Below are 16403 nucleotides of genomic sequence, written 5' to 3'. Positions count from 1 at the left end.
CCATTGGTCTATATGTCTGCTTTTGTGCCAGTACCATGCTGTCTTGGTGATCACAGCTTTGTAATATAGCTTGAAATGGGGCAACATGATGCCTCCAGCTTTGTTTTTCTTTTTCAACATTTCTTGGCGATTCGGAGTCTTTTCTGATTCCATACAAATTTTAGGATTGTTTGTTCCAGCACTTTGAAAAATGTCATTGGAATTTTGATCAGGATGGAATTGAAGGTATAGATTGGGTAGCATAGACATTTTAACAATGTTTATTCTTCCGAACCATGAGCATGGAATATTTTTCCATCTTTTTGTGTCTTCTTCAATTTCTTTCATGAGTGTTCTGTAGTTCCTAGAGTATAGATCCTTTACCTCTTTGGTTAGGTTTATTCCGAGGTATCTTATGGTTTTTGGGGCTATTGTAAATGGAATCATTTCCCTAATTTCTCTTTCTACAGTTGCGTTGCTAGTGTATAAGAAAGCAACTGATTTCTGTGCATTGATTTTGTATCCTGCCACATTACTGAATTGCTGGATGAGTTCTAGTAATTTTGGGGTGGAGTCTTTTGGGTTTTCCACATAAAGTATCATGTCGTCTGCAAAAAGAGAGAGTTTGACTTCTTCTTTGCCAATTTGAATACATTTTATTTCTTTTTGTTTTCTGATTGCTGTTGCTAGGACTTCTAGTACTATGCTGAACAATAGTGGTGAGAGTGGGCATCCTTGACGTTTTCCTGATCTTAAGGGAAAGGCTCTCAGCTTTTCCCCACTGAGGATGATATTCACTGTGGGATTTTCATAGATGGATTTTATGAACTTGAGGAATGTTCCCTCTCTCCCTATACTCTGAAGAGTTTTAATCAGGAAAGGATGTTGTATTTTGTCAAATGCTTTTTCTGCATCAATTGAGAGGACCATATGTTTCTTCTCCCTCTTCTTATTAATGTGTTCTATCACATTGATTGATTTGTGAATGTTGAACCACCCTTGCATCCCGAGGATAATCCCACTTGGTCGTGGTGGATGATCCTTTTAATGTATTGTTGGATCCTATTAGCTAGGATTTTGTTGAGGATTTTGGAATCCATATTCCTCAAGGATATCGGTCTGAAATTCTCCTTTTTGAAGGGGTCTTTGCCTGGTTTGGGGATTAAGATAATGCTGGCCTCATAGAATGTGTTTGGAAGTTTTCCTTCTGTTTCTATTTTTTGAAACAGCTTCAGGAGAATAGGTATTATTTCTTCTTTGAATGTTTGATAGAATTCCCCAGGGAATCCATCAGGCCCTGGACTCTTGGTTTTTCGCAGGTTTTTGATCACTGCTTCAATCTCGTTACTGGTTATTGGCCTATTCAGGTTGTCAATTTCTTCCTGTTTCAGTCTTGGCAGCTTATACATTTCCAGGAAGGCCTCCATTTCATCCAGATTGCTCACTTTATTGGCATATAGCTGTTGATAATAATTTCTAATAATTGTTTCTATTTCCTTGGTGTTAGTCGTGATCTCTCCTCTCTCATTCATCATTTTATTAATTTGGGTCCTTTCTCTTTTCTTTTGGATAAGTCTGGCCAGTGGTTTATCGATCTTATGAATTCTTTCAAAGAACCAACTTCTAGTTTCGTTGATCTGATCTACTGTGTTTCTGGCTTCTAATTCATTGATCTCTGCTCTAATTTTAATTATTTTTGTTCTAATGCATGGCTTAGAAATTGTTTGTTGCTTTTTCTCTAGTTCTTTAAGGTGTAGAGTTAGTTGGTGAATTTGGGATTTTTCTATTTTTTTTGAGCAAGGCTTGGATGGCTACGTATTTCCCCCTTAGGACTGCCTTTGCAGTATCCCATAGGTTTTGGACCGATGTGTTTTCGTTCTCATTGATTTCCATGAATTGTTTAAGTTTTTCTTTGATTTCCTGGTTGACCCAAACGTTCTTGTGCAGAGTGGTCTTTAGCTTCCAAGTGTTTGAATTTCTACCAAATTTTTTCTTGTGATTGAGTTCCAGTTTTAAAGCACTGTAGTCTGAGAATATACAGAAAATAATGTCAATCTTTTGGTATCGGTTGAGACCTGATTTGTGACCCAGTATGTGGTCTAATCTGGAGAAAGTTCCATGTGCACTCGAGAAGAAGGAGTATTCTGTTGTTTTAGGGTGGAATGTTCTGTATATATCTATGAGGTCCATCTGGTCCAATGTATCATTCAAAGCTTTTGTTTTCTTGTTGATTTTCTGCTTAGATGATCTGTCCATTGCTGAGAGTGGAATATTGAGGTCTCCTACAATTAACGTATTGTTATCAATATGACTCTTTATTTTGGTTAACAGTTGGCTTATGAAAAAGAAAAAAAAAACAGTTGGCTTATGTAGATGGCTGCTCCTATGTTGGGGGCATAGATATTTACAATTCTTAGATCTTCTTGTTGGATAGACCCTTTAAGAATGATATAGTGTCCTTCTGTGTCTCTAATTACAGACTTATTTTAAAATCTAATTTTTCTGATATAAGAATTGCTACCCCAGCTTTCTTTTGAGGTCTGCTGGCATGGAAGATGGATCTCCATCACTTCACTTTCAGTCTGGATGTATCTTTAGGTTCAAAATGATTCTCTTGTAGGCAGCATATGGATGGGTCCTGTCTTTTTATCCAATTTGCAACCCTGTGCCATTTTATGGAAGCATTTAGGCCATTCACGTTGAGAGTGATTATTGAAAGATATGAATTAATTGTCATCATGTTGCCTGTGAAGACCTTGTTTTTATAGATTGTCCCTGTAAATTTCTGTTGTATATCACTCTTGGGGTCTTTCTCCTTTTATAGAACCCCCTTTAATATTTCTTGCAGGGCCAGCTTAGTGGTTACATATTCTTTCATTTTCTGCTGGTCTTGGAAGCTCTGCATCTCTCCATCCATTCTAAATGACAGCCTTGCCAGAGAAAGTATTCTTGGCTGCATGTTCTTCTCATTTAGTACCCTGAATATGTCTTGCCAGGCCTTTCTGGCTTGCCAGGTCTCTGCGGATAGGTCTGATGTTATTTTGATGTCCCTCCCTCTGTACGGAAGGAATCTCTTCCCCCTAACTGCCCTTAAGATGGTTTCCTTGGTTCTAAGATTTGCAAGTTTTACTATTACATGCCGGGGTGTTGGCCTGTTTTCCTTGATCTTGGGAGGGGTCCTCTCTGCCTCTAGGACACGAATGTTTGTTTCATTCCCCAGATTAGGGAAGTTCTCAGCTACGATTTGCTCAAATACATCTTCTAGTCCTCTCTCTCTCTCCACTCCCTCTGGGATTCCAATTATTCTGACATTGGAACGCTTCATGGTGTCACTTATTTCTCTGATCCTATTTTCATGGATTCTGAGTTGTTTTTCCCTGGCGTCCTCTTTTCCCTTTTTATCGATTATATTGTCTTCCAGGTCGCTTATTCGTTCTTCTGCCTCAATTACCCTAGCTGTTATATTATCTAGATTGGATTGGATCTCATTGATAGCATTGTTAATTTCTGCCAATTCAGCTTTCATTTCTGCCCTTAGAGACTCTATGTTGCCATTAATTGATTTCTCCATTCTAGCTATTGTCTTCACAATTGCTAGCTTGAGTTCTATCTCCGATATCTTGGTTATATCTGCATCCATTTATAAATCTGCTGCATAAGTCGTAATCTCTGAGTCTTTTCTATTTTGGGGGTTCCTCCTCCTAGTCATTCTGTTGATGGGTGGTTGAGGGAATGTATAGAGTCCAAATTATTGACCAGAACCCAAGCAAGATGCACCTGTTTTCTAGGGACCTTAGGGTTGCTGGCCTCTTATTTTCCCAGCCTGACTTCTGGGGGAGGGGCCTGCCGTGCTGTTAACTCAGGCAATCCTGTTTGGGTGGAGTTGCCCTGCCCCCGTGTGGTGGGGGATGGGCTCAGTGGGAATCAGTTTTTGTCGTTTTTGTTCTCTGGTGGCTTTCCCTGGTGGCTTTCCATGTCTCTTCTGTGAGTCAGAGCAGAATAGACCATTTCCAACCCTCTGCTTCAGAGCAGAGAGATCGCAATCTGTTGTTCAGTAAGTGCTCCAGGCCACACTCTCTCTGTTTCTTTCTGTGCTGCAATAAACTGCAGTGTCCTGGGTTGTGCACCCCTCCGCAGCACTCCCTGTCCTGCCTCCAGGTCGGGGCACATCTCTGCCCTTTGTGCTTCTAAAACCACCAGCCACTCCCAGTTTGCATGGGCGACCCTGCTGCTCTGGGTTTCCACCCCGGGGGCTGCCCTAAAGTCCTTTCCCCGCCGCTACCAGTCTGCAAGTCTGTGCCCGGTCCCCAGTGAGCAAGGCTGTTGCTCACCGGCGGTGTAGGATCCCCATGGACAGGCTCCCTCCTGCTGCTGTTTATCCTCCGATATCTGCCCGCAGAATCACGGCTCCCCGCTTCATACCTCGAAACCAACCGCCTGCGATATTCTGTTTGTAGAGATCCAGATCTTCTTACATCTCAGGCTGATTTTGTGGGTGCTCAGAGTGGTCTGGTAGATATCCAGCTCAATTCCGGGGACCAGTTGAAATAGGGTCCCCTACTCCTCCGCCATCTTTCCTCAACCTCTAATTAAGCATTTCTTAATTGTGATTTTGTAGTCTTCTTTTTCTATTATGGGGTAAATAATACTTTTAATTTCTCAACAGTTTAAAAATAGGAAATATTTCTGCTTCTAGCAATAATGGACTGGGTGATCTGGAACAACCTTTTTGCTAAAGGCAATTTAAAATTTTAGAAAATATCAAAGACCTAGGCAAGAAAGTAAGGAATTACCAGTGTAAGAAATGGGGATGGATTACAACTCCATAAGACTCAGTGGTAAATTAGAACTGCTTTTACCCAGGGGCCATTTGCTGAGCAAGAAAATGAAGCTTCTAGGCAGACCTTCTCTTTTGAAGATAACCCACCTGGAGACTCCTAACTCTGAGTGGGTTGTGAGAGCATAAGCAGTCTCCACTTGAGAGGGGAAAGTGCTGTTCTGAAGAAACAAGTATCAGTTAAGGCAAGGAGGTAGAAAGAACAGAGAAAAGGTTGAAGATACAGGAGATTTTTCTCATCATAAACAGAACCCCCAGTGAGTATAGTAAAAAAGGATTGGGTGGAAGGAAATATGGAGATTGAAAATGAGGTAGAATTTCTGATTGGGAGATGTCTTCTAGCCCTTATCCTATGCAATATGTATGACCCATATCTACCAGAAATTATTAGACTCTTGTTATGGAACTCTTCCATGTGACAGATAGACTCAATTCTGTCTTATTCTATCTGTTCACTTGTTCCTACACCATATACCCCAATTCTACCACTGTATGTACAGCTCAATGAAACTGTCTTATACCCTCCAGCTCAGAAGTTGGCCTCTTACATTTTCTAGGTACAACTTAGGATCATTATACAAATGATCAGGCAGAAATAAGTCAGGATGATAAGCTACCTTCATCATTGTTAATTTCAGGGTGAATGTTACTGTGGTTCCCAGTCCACAGGACAGGAAAATCTTCCTTCAGGTTTTGATTTGGCAAAATGGGCATAATTTGCCAAATACATATACAGCCAATCCTCCTGCCTCTTAGTGGTCAACACATTCTATTTGGACCCATGTCCTCTTTTAAATTGAAAAAAATAAATAAAGGGGAAAAAAGAAAAACTCTTTATTTATTCTATATTCCCATATAATAGAATTTACATCTGTAGTTAACTGGATGGCAGAATAAGTAATGAGTTCAATGGACCTTATCTGAAACTCTCAGGAATGAGAAGATGGTTCTTGGTATTTATTTTAATTCAGAGGTATTACTCTAAATGAAAATTTCCCCAATCAATTTATGTATAAACACAATCTGTTGGCCCTTATTGACAACACTTTGTATACATGAGGGAGCCAACTTTACCAGTATTTTTATCCTAGAAATTAATATTATAGATTATATTAAACTTGCTCCTTACTATATTCAACCATCCCTGGAATGTGTATTCTAGAATAGTCATTTTTTGCTTCATTTTAATCTTATATAAAGCAGTTCCTAAAATCATTTTTTAATATAATTTGACTGGAAAGATTAAGGCCTGATTAAAGCAGATGGATCAAAGAATTTTCAGATCATATTTGTGACATATTGCCATAGGAAATCTACTTATTTATTAACCAAATGTTAAAATTTTTCAAATATTATAAAATAAATGCATGCTGTGTTCAGAAAACTTAGCAAACATTGTAAAGAATAAATGATTCAAAGATACCACTTTTAATACATTGATATAACCCCTTCTAAACCTAGTCAGAGATAGATGAGAGTGGGTATGAAGGGTTGAGAGAAGTGACAGGGAGGAAAAACGTAAATATATTTTATTTTTTTTTATTTTATTTTTTTTTTTAAACAATTTTTTTTTTTTTTTTTAAGATTTTATTTATTTATTTGAGAGAGAGAGAATGAGAGAGAGCGAGTACATGAGAGGGGGGAGGGTCAGAGGGAGAAGCAGACTCCCTGCCGAGCAGGGAGCCCAATGCGGGACTCGATCCAGGGACTCCAGGATCATGACCTGAGCCGAAGGCAGTCGCTTAACCAACTGAGCCACCCAGGCGCCCAAACGTAAATATATTTTAAAAATTTATCATAAGATACATACTATTTTGTAAATGACTGTTTTTCACTTAGAATATATTTTAAAAATTATCCCATGTCAGGAAATGTTATTCTATATGATTTTCAATGGTTTTAGATGATTCCATTTTATAGACATTCCAAAAGTTATTTAACCAGTTCTGCATTATTGGCCATGTTGCTTTTTTTTTTTTTTTACTTATTCTACATTGTAGTTAACACTACAATATATGTTTATCAATAAATTTTTGCCCACATCTCTAATAATTTTTTTTCAGAAAAAATTCCTAGATGTGGAATTGCTGGCATACTAGATAGGCACTCCAACCTATTGTCACAATGTTATAATTTGAGCCCAGCATTGCCCTGGTCTAGACTGGAAAGGCATGTTGATTTCCTTGAGGAACTATCTGATGTTACCCCAGTCACAAGAATGGGGCTATGGAGGTATGAGTGGAGATTTTTATGATAATGTTTGTAGATAATAGAGTCTAAGGACAGTTCTTAGCAGGTTTTTTTTTTTTTTTTATTTGCGAGAGAGAGAATGAGAGAGAGCACGAGAGGGAGGAGGGTCAGAGAGAGAAGCAGACTCCCTGCTGAGCAGGGAGCCCGATGTGGGACTCGATCCCAGGACTCCAGGATCATGACCTGAGCCGAAGGCAGTCGCTTAACCAACTGAGCCACCCAGGCGCCCCAGTTCTTAGCAGGTTTTACTCCCCTCTCCTCCCTCACTGATTTTCCTGATATAAGTCCCTAATGTTTAGCACTATTCTGATATGGCAGGTAAGTCCTTACAAATGCTTCTCTCTCCCATATACCCTTTGCTGGGCCAGGTACTCATACTGATAATGGTGTCAGAATAAGAAGTACAGCTCTACTTAAAATATACATCTTGGTTCCCTGTTTTAAATTTTTAGGCCAACTTCTGAGCTGGAGGGTATAAGACAGCTTCATTGAGCTGTACATACAGTGGTAGAATTGGGGTATATGGTGTAGGAACAGGTGAACAGATAGAATAAGACAGAATTGAGTCTATCTGTCACATGGAAGAGTTCCATAACAAGAGTCTAATAATTTCTGGTAGATATGGGTCATACATATTGCATAGGATAAGGGCTAGAAGACATCTCCCAATCAGAAATTCTACCTCACTTTCAATTTCCGTATTTCCTTCCACCCAATCCTTTTTACTATACTCACTGGGGGTTCACTTGAAAACAATTTGGAATTTAGACTTTTCTTCTACAGTAGCAGAATTCCCAAATATATATAATGGTTGCAGAGAAATCACTATCAAGCATGATTTAATGAATTACTTGGCGCTAAGTAATTTTGAACTTTAAAAAAAGTTATAAAATATTAATAATATTTTATTTAACATTTATAAGTAGAGGATGGGTACATTTGAATTTTTTTTTAATTTTGATACACTGTGTAGTGGTGTTTCCAAAATAAGAGTGCCTAGGGTATAAGGATGTGGGGGGAAAGTGAAGAATGAGACAGAAAGAGCAAAGGCATGAAAATGAGAATAAATATGGTGATTGCAATGGAGAGTCAATAATGATTATGCAGGGAAGTTAGCTTGGAGGATCAATGGGTAAGACTATGGATAGTGTAGGGTAGAATCATGGAAGGAGATCCTTAGAATCATAATTTTGGTTTGGTTTTATAGTCAATGAAGAGTTATCCAAAGTATTTCAGACTACATTGTCTTTAATGATATATGAAAGTAATGTTTTATGAGGAAAAATAGCTAACAATTATTGAGTACTTTCCCTGTTCCAGGCAATGTGAAACAGTGATGGTTAAGAGGGTAGCCTTTGAAGTTGGTTGGACTTGAGGTAGAGTCCTGACTCTGGAATTTACCAGCTATAAGACATTGGGAAAATTACTTATTTTCCTGAGTCTCAGTTTCTTCATCTGTAAAATTGTTGTAATAACATACATCTCTCAAGGTTGTTGTATGAATCACATAGATTGAAGAAGGGAGAACCTGTGAACAGAGAACAGTCAAGAAGGTATTACAATTATTGAACCTAGACAAAGGTGATTACACCACAAGAATGGAGAGGGAGGGAAAACTGCAAAGTAAAAGTAAAGAAGTAGGACAGGTGACTGACTCCATAACTTCACTCTCATTCATCCTAAAAGTTTCTTATTTCTGTTCATTTGACATAATCTGGGAAAATGAAATTACACTCTGAAGTATAGGATCTGTTCATCATTTCAACATCCCTGCAATGTATAATTCAAACTCCCTTTCTTCAGTCAGTTAAAAAACAAATAAAACAAAACAAAAATCATTCACTTTCTATACTGTATTTTCAATTTTTTATTGTTTGCAATTTCTTCCTCCATTATTGAGTTTGCCAGTCAGGTCTCCTGAAAATTTTCACAGAGACAGGATTCCCTATCATAACAAAAAGTAAAACTCAAAAAGAAAACCAGTCCTGCCGTTTCTGGGCTTAGGGAGACCTGAAAATTTACTTAAATCTTCTGTGGCATTGCTCACTTCTTCAGTGCCTAATTTCTGCTACCAACTAACATCAGAATAATCATTACATAATAGGAGTCTTAAAATGCACAAGGCTTTGAAGGCATGGGCTTTCTTACTAGTGTTTGGATTCACCATAGTCTTCTTTCAAGGAAGATCTGCCTTCTTATTTGCATACATTTCTGAGCAGGAAGTTATGCGCAGAACTTTCAGTTTCTGTGGGAATATGTCCTTCATTCTAATATAATTTAATTCAGTGCTCCCTTTTGCTTTTTCTTTCTCCTCTACCTCTTCTTGGGGAGAGAATAGTCAAAAATAAATGTTTCAACAGATCTCGCGGTGCTATTCGAGATTCCCTATTTAAAAAAAATAGAAATGATGCAAAGCAGCCTGTGTTTTCCAGGCTTTGGGGCTGGGACTGCAGTGTTCTGAGCTCAGTGAAAGCAGTCAAGGGAGGAGGCGGGACTCCGGCGAGTTCCCCTTCCACCTTCCCCCACCCTTCTCTTCCCACCTCTCTTCCACCTCTAGCTGGATTTCAGCCTTTGCTGCAGCTGCTCTCTAGCCTCTAGCCCTTTGCAGGACCCAAACAACAGCGGCCTTTGTTCCCAGGATGGTGATCCGTGTGTATATTGCATCTTCCTCTGGTTCTACAGCGGTAAGGAGGGTGGGGAGACCACCTTTGTTTTCCTACACACCAATCTCCTGCTGCCCCAGAATCGTTAAATTGCAGAAGTTCATCTGGGCAGCTGCTACTTCAGAAGGCACACGCGTCTTCCATCCGTCCTCCCCTTCTCTTTCTTTCCTTTGTTGCTTCGATTTCATTTTCCCATGGAGTTTAGCCTTTTGTTTGCCTTATGATGTTAAGATCACATTTCTTCTCGGAAGGAGAAAAAAAGCTACTGAGTTTTGGTAGATGGGAGATGGTGGTATAAGGTCTTTAAGGTTGTGGAAGAGTGAAGTAAAATCACACACTGGTGAGTTTCAGGAGTGGAAAATTTGACATTTGTGCTCTAGGTATGAGACGAAGGGCAGGCGTGCAATTCTGTAAGGATGTAAAACATGTGCTAACTGATGACAATTGAGTGGAGGCCTACTAGGCATTGTGATTATTTTTGAAGTGAGGCCCCCTTTAATTAGAGTTATTTTGCCAGTGTGTAGGAGAGGGTGTTCAAATTCAGCCTAAAGTGTTAGAACTAGACTGAATGGGAGGGGAATTGGGGAACAATGATGCAAAGTTGCGGGGTTTTTTAAAAACGTGACAAGGGACCTGTTTTTTCTTTCCATAGTGTCCCTTATTTTGACTTTTTCTTTTTTTCCCCCAAAGATTTTACTTCTAACAGTTTCTAACTGCTTCAGATATATTGAGAACTAAAAAGGCAACTAACAAGTAAATGGCTTCTTGTGTAGTGGCAAACTCCAGTTGCTGCTTCTTCAAATGATAGGACATTTCCCCTCTGGATTCATGTGCTTTTAATTTAAAGTAACAATTCTTCAGCAGCTGTGGGAGGCAATAGGATAAAGTGGAGTGAAACCTGAGTGTATATCCATGATAAATGAAAGTGCCTGTTTTTCACAACTCAAGAGAAAAGCTAACAGTAGCAGGAGTACAATATGTGACTTCCGGATGTAGGACATAGTAACCGCCTCATCTTCTGAGCTTTAGAGCAGCAGCTAGTCCATGTTTTTACTGTTTGTTTTGTTTTATTTACCCCTTAAGTGGGTTTGGGATAAAACTGAAGGTTATGTGAAATCACAAGGACCTTGAACTTTGAACTTTGTCTTCTCTGGACACCATGTGTGGGTGTATTTAAACAGTTTTCCTACAGAATACTTTATATTTTTTGAGCAAGTTTAGTTTGAAAACATAAAACTTTTCACATTGCCTTTGAACCTTACTTCATGAGCTACTTGCCTTATTATTATCCACATATATTAATTCTGATATTTCAAAGTAATATTTGAGTTGCTCAGAGTCTCAAGTCCAACACAGTAATTGTAAAATTTTAAAGACCAGCTTAATAACTTTAGTTAAATTCCTAATTAGACTGAACAGATCAGGAAGTTAGTTTCATTTTGGGTGATATGCAATTCCGATACTACTATTTATTCTTTGCTTTCTTGCTCTCCCACCCCTCCCCCAAAAGCAGATTAAAAAAGAAACTCCTTTCAGAATTTCTATTAATGAACAATTGTACCTCTCTCTTTGTTAAGACTTAAGTTTCTAAGAGCCTTAAAAAAATGACTGCTGTCTCTTATGTACGTTGTTGGACTGGATTGCTGAAGACTATACAAATAGGGAATATTTATGCTATTTTTGTTTTATTTCAATTTTTTCTTATGAGTAATTAGAGATTTGTGTGTTGTTTCAGTAATTATAGTTTTTATAAGTATGTTATCAAAATTATACATATTGCCAAAATACTTATTTTTAAAAAAAAAGCATGGGTACTTTTGAATAGTACTAAAACAGTATAAAGTGAATATACTTCATTTATAACATAAATAAGGACTATTCAGTTTGCAATACTAAATTTTTTTCATTAAGATTGCTACCATAGAGTTTTTAACACAGGATTTAGAAATTTGGGGGCAAAAATCTTAATGGGAACCCAACAATTGCTCAAAGTGAGATAGTCTTATAAGTTACTAAGTGCAGTTCTCTGAAGAGCATTTAAAAGAAAGCTTTTGGTTTTGGATTTTTAATCTCTCACTGTTTTCTGACCCCTTCTAATGGTTGTTATAAAAATAACCAATATTAGATGTTTTATCAGGCAGAGGAGAATCTATGATAAGTCCAAAACAATATTAACTTATTCTGTTTTTATTTCAAGACTCCTTTTCCCTCATAGCCTGATTTAAAAAAAAAAAAAAAAAAAGTTTTCAAGTGTTTACTCAACTCTGCCCCAATACAGGTAGCCCTTTCTTCTCAAAAGTTTAGAAATGAAAGCAAGTAGGTTGGTTTTTGCAATGGATTTATTGAAAGCCATAATAATAATAATAATAATAATAATAGGGACACTTAAGTGTATCAGGTACTATCTCATTTTTTTTCTTGACAATTTCTAGTCCTGTGAATTAAGTTTTATGATTATCTCTGTTTTTAAGATAAGGAAATACAAGTTCAGAAAGGTTAAACAACTTTCTCAAGGTCACATAACTTGGAAGCCACAGAACTTGAACCCAACACAAGCTGTTTGAATACAGTAACATGTATTTAACCACCAAGAAATACATTGTCCCAGTGATTCAGGTAAAGGAGGCATGAGAAGATAAATGTGAACATGAGGTGAGAGGTACAGAAATGATTATGCCCTGTATGTGGAAGAATTGCCTGAGCATATACATATACAGGGATTAGAAAAATGAGGAGTTTATGTCGAAGAGGGATAGTATGTCTAAAGTTGAATGTCAGTAATTGGGGTAAATGATGGTTCACTCAAGGCCGGTGAGATAGAGAATGAGATAGAGACATGCCCATTTGGAACTGTTTTTTATAGGTCAAGGTATAGAAATTCAGGCCTTAATACTGTTTCTTTTTATGGAAACCATTTAGCAGGAATGCAATTCCAAAGTTGTCTGTCTAAAGGAGATGACTTCTGCCTGTTCAGAACTGTTTGTGCATGTCTTGACCGACTGTAACACAGAAGTATACAGTTTTTTTGGTTGAGATTGTAATGCCCTATAAATTTATATTTAATGGAAAAGGAATAGTAAACACAGACCCTGTGTAACTTAATAAATTTCAATAACTTTTAACAAAAATCAACATTGGCCTTTGATGAGAATTGCTAGAGTGATGATTGCTTGGAAAATTTTGACTGGTTTGGGAGGATTTTTTCTCATACTTCTTTTCCCTGGACCCATAACAATCTCCATTTTATGGTCTCTATGCATTCTAGGTATGCTTGGTGTAGAAATGTTAAGAATGTGGTAGATAGATGGTTTCTGAGGGTTTTACTTATGAAGTGATTTTTTAAAAATGATCTCTTTTATGACTGCTAAAACATAAATTATTATCCATGTAAGAAATGAAATATATATAATTTTTCTTTATGGCTGTATTCACTACACAAGTTATAAAAACAAGTAAATAAATGCTTGTGATTGTCAAAGCATGAGTCACTAGTCACAGTATTTTTTTTTTTCATTTGGATAATATAGATGTGGAATAATAAACTACAGTTCTTCACATAAGATTCTCAAGTCATTGTTTTTTAGGTGACAGAGTATTTTGCTGCTCCTACTCTGCATTTATAAATTGAACATTGATTTGATGTATGCTATGGTCTTTGTTATAGCTGTCAAGATTTGTTCGGATGCTGTTTAAAGGTATTCATAAACTACTTAAAAGAACAAAATCAGAAACTGTTCATCATATGAATGTTTGGACATACTTTTTTATGCTCTGAACAGTGGAAAATGACAGCATTCACTTGGCAAATGCAGGAACTCAATATCAGTGCTTTCAACTTGCTGCCTTATATTTGATGACCAACTTCCTAAATTTCACAGCAACAATGGCAAAGTTTCTGGAATAATTTGGCCCAACTTAAAGAGGCTTGGAAAACACAATTATCAGCAATGATGATTCTTGAGCATTTAAAAGTCAAATGGTTGGGGCACCTGGGTGGCTCAGTCATTAAGTGTCTGCCTTCGGCTCAGGTCATGATCCCAGGGTCCTGGGATCGAGCTCCGCATTGGGCTCCCTGCTCAGCGGGAAGCCTGCTTCTCCCTCTCCCACTCCCCCTGCTTGTGTTCCCTCTCTTACTCTGTCTCTCTCTGTCAAATAAATAAAATCTTTTAAAAAAAAAAATAAAAGTCAAATGGTTTTAAGGAAGAATGTATTTTGGAAATTTAGTATAAATTTAGATTTATGATCTGGTAGAAGAGAAAGATAAGATGGATTTATCTCTAGCTCAAAGACTAGTTTCTCTATTGAGGAGGAGTTTTGATCAATACACCATAAGGTCAGTTCTCCCCTGGATTGGCCTGGGGAAAAAAAAAATAAATTGAAGCCCCAGACACATTTAGGTCAAATGTTCTAATTCTCTGTAGTTAATCTCTAAATTCTTCTCTAGGGGTGCCTGGGTGGCTCAGTCGTTAAGCATCTGCCTTCGGCTCAGGTCATGATCCCAGGGTCCTGGGATCGAGCCCCGCATCGGGCTGCCTGCTCTGCGGGAAGCCTGCTTCTCCCTCTCCCACTCCCCCTGCTTGTGTTTCCTCTCTTGCTGTGTCTCTCTCTGTCAAATAAATAAATAAATAAATCTTTAAAAAAATAAAAAAAAATAAATTCTCTAAAATACACATTGCACAAACATATATCTTTTAGAGAAATATTTTCTGCTAATTAACCGAATTATCAAGGGTGAATGTAATATTTCATTCCTTACTGATAAACATATTGAGAATCTGTTGGTTACTATGACCATCTGTTTGCTTTCAGTTCTGCTTTGTAGTCCACCGGAAGGCCTTTTAAACCTAGTACTTAATGACTTCCTCCAATCCAGACCAAGATTAAACAAATGTATAATTAGAGAGAAGGGGCAGTTCACTTATGATGACTGTTTTTATTAATATGAGAGGCAAAGCTGACATTTTACACTTGGACAGTTTAGCAAAATTCTAAGCAAAGGGATTATTTGCTAGCCCAGTCCCTCACATTTTGGCTTTATCAGGTTGTTTTAAGTTTTGCAGATGCCAGAACATAAGGCAAAGGTTAAATATAAGTTAAAAAATATCATGACAAATTCAAAGATTGTATATTTAAAAGTATTTAGTGTCGGTGTTGTTAAATATTTTTGTTTTATTACTCATTCATTAACATGATTAATCAAGATTTGACTCCAGTAATAGTAAAAGCTAACATTTATTTATGCATCATATGTATACCAGGCACTGTGCCCAGTGCTTTATGTACATTATCTTAATTAGCTTAATCTTTATATTAACACTGTGATATAAGTACTATTATTAGATCTATTTCATTAAATTGGAGGGAGATCTCTAAGACCCAGAAACATTACTGCTCAAGACCAAAGAGTTACAAATGACAGTACTGGGATTAGAACCCAAGTTGTTCTGGGGGCACCTGGATGGCTCAGTTCTTGATCTCAGCTCAGGTTTTGATCTCAGGGTCATGAGTTCAAGCTCCATGTTGGGCTCCATGTGGAGTGTGGAGCCTGCTTAAAAAGAAAAAAGAAAGAAAGAACCCAAGTTGTTCTGACTCCAGAGTCCACTCCTAAACTGTGTTATTTACACATCTGCATAGTGTATAGGTATTAAACAAGAATTATGTCAGTAGTACATTAAAATATTGTCATGTGACTGTGAAACTATAATTGCCATTTAAAACTGGATGATGCCTGAAAAGAAAGAAAAAGACTAGATGATGCCTAACCAGGCAAATGTGTCTTCATCCATAATCTGTACATGAGAGTTAGGTGGAACTGGGGAAAGTAAGTGGGGTGGTTAGTAGCATCAATTTCAGATATATTTTAGTTCTTTTTTTGTTAATAAAATTGCCTAACCAAGGGCAGATTTTTAAATAGCATGTGTGCTATGTATTGAACTCTTATGACTTTGATTCTCTTCCCTGAAAAGTATTTTGATGTTGCTATAGGCCAACACAATTCAAAGGTGGCTTTTCATGATTCTGTAAATCTTCTAAATTCATTAGTAAGGCAGTACTGCTATGACTTGGATTCTAGTCTTTGAGTTCTGTCCCTTTGGCTTAGTCCTTTCTGGAAATGAGACCTTATCAGAGTTGGAATTAAAGCCATACATTTTTGCTTCGGGGATTTCCAACAGTGAGTCAAGACAAATAGTACTTTACCTTTTAAATACCAGAGAATATTTATCTCAGTTAACAGTTATAATATGAGAAAATTTTGTCTATTTTACCACTACCACTTAGCCAATTATTTTCATCATTAAGTGCAGCATATTTCTCGATGTTAAAATTAAAAGTAAATACATACTTAATAGTAGTTGCATGAAAAAATAGTAGCTGCATGATATCACAAACCATTCTGTGCAGCGTGATATTTCAAAGTTGATTTAGAAGGAAGATGAGCATAGACAATTACATAATATATTAAAAATATGATAAATCATCGCACTTTAATTTCTCAGGCAAATACTTTGTCAGTGAGCAGGGATAGTGGTAAGAACTTTACATATATCACTGAATTCTTGTGAATGAATTCAGTAATCTTGCTCTGTCCATTTTTAAGAAGAGGAAACAGACTCAGAGAGCTAACAAAGCACCCCCCCCCCCAGGTTTGTCTGATGCCAGAGCCTTAACAATTA

The 16403-nt window shown here is 37.4% G+C and overlaps 1 protein-coding gene across 1 annotated transcript in view; it reads left to right on the top strand.

Moving 5' to 3' along the window:
- The first annotated feature begins 9477 nt into the window (after positions 1–9477).
- The window catches only part of SH3BGRL (SH3 domain binding glutamate rich protein like), an 84571-nt gene continuing 77645 nt past the window's right edge, over positions 9478–16403 (top strand). The window contains exon 1 of the mRNA XM_032387853.1: positions 9478–9750. Coding sequence (XP_032243744.1) covers positions 9706–9750 — 45 coding nt within the window. The 5' untranslated portion in view covers positions 9478–9705. The remainder of the gene's footprint in view (positions 9751–16403) is intronic.

Source organism: Phoca vitulina, unplaced genomic scaffold (assembly GCF_004348235.1).
Source record: "Phoca vitulina isolate PV1807 unplaced genomic scaffold, GSC_HSeal_1.0 scaffold51, whole genome shotgun sequence".
Classification (NCBI taxonomy): Eukaryota; Metazoa; Chordata; class Mammalia; order Carnivora; family Phocidae; genus Phoca; species Phoca vitulina.
The sequence above is the reverse complement of the archived record's forward strand: the minus strand, read 5'-3'. Positions and strand labels throughout refer to the sequence as shown.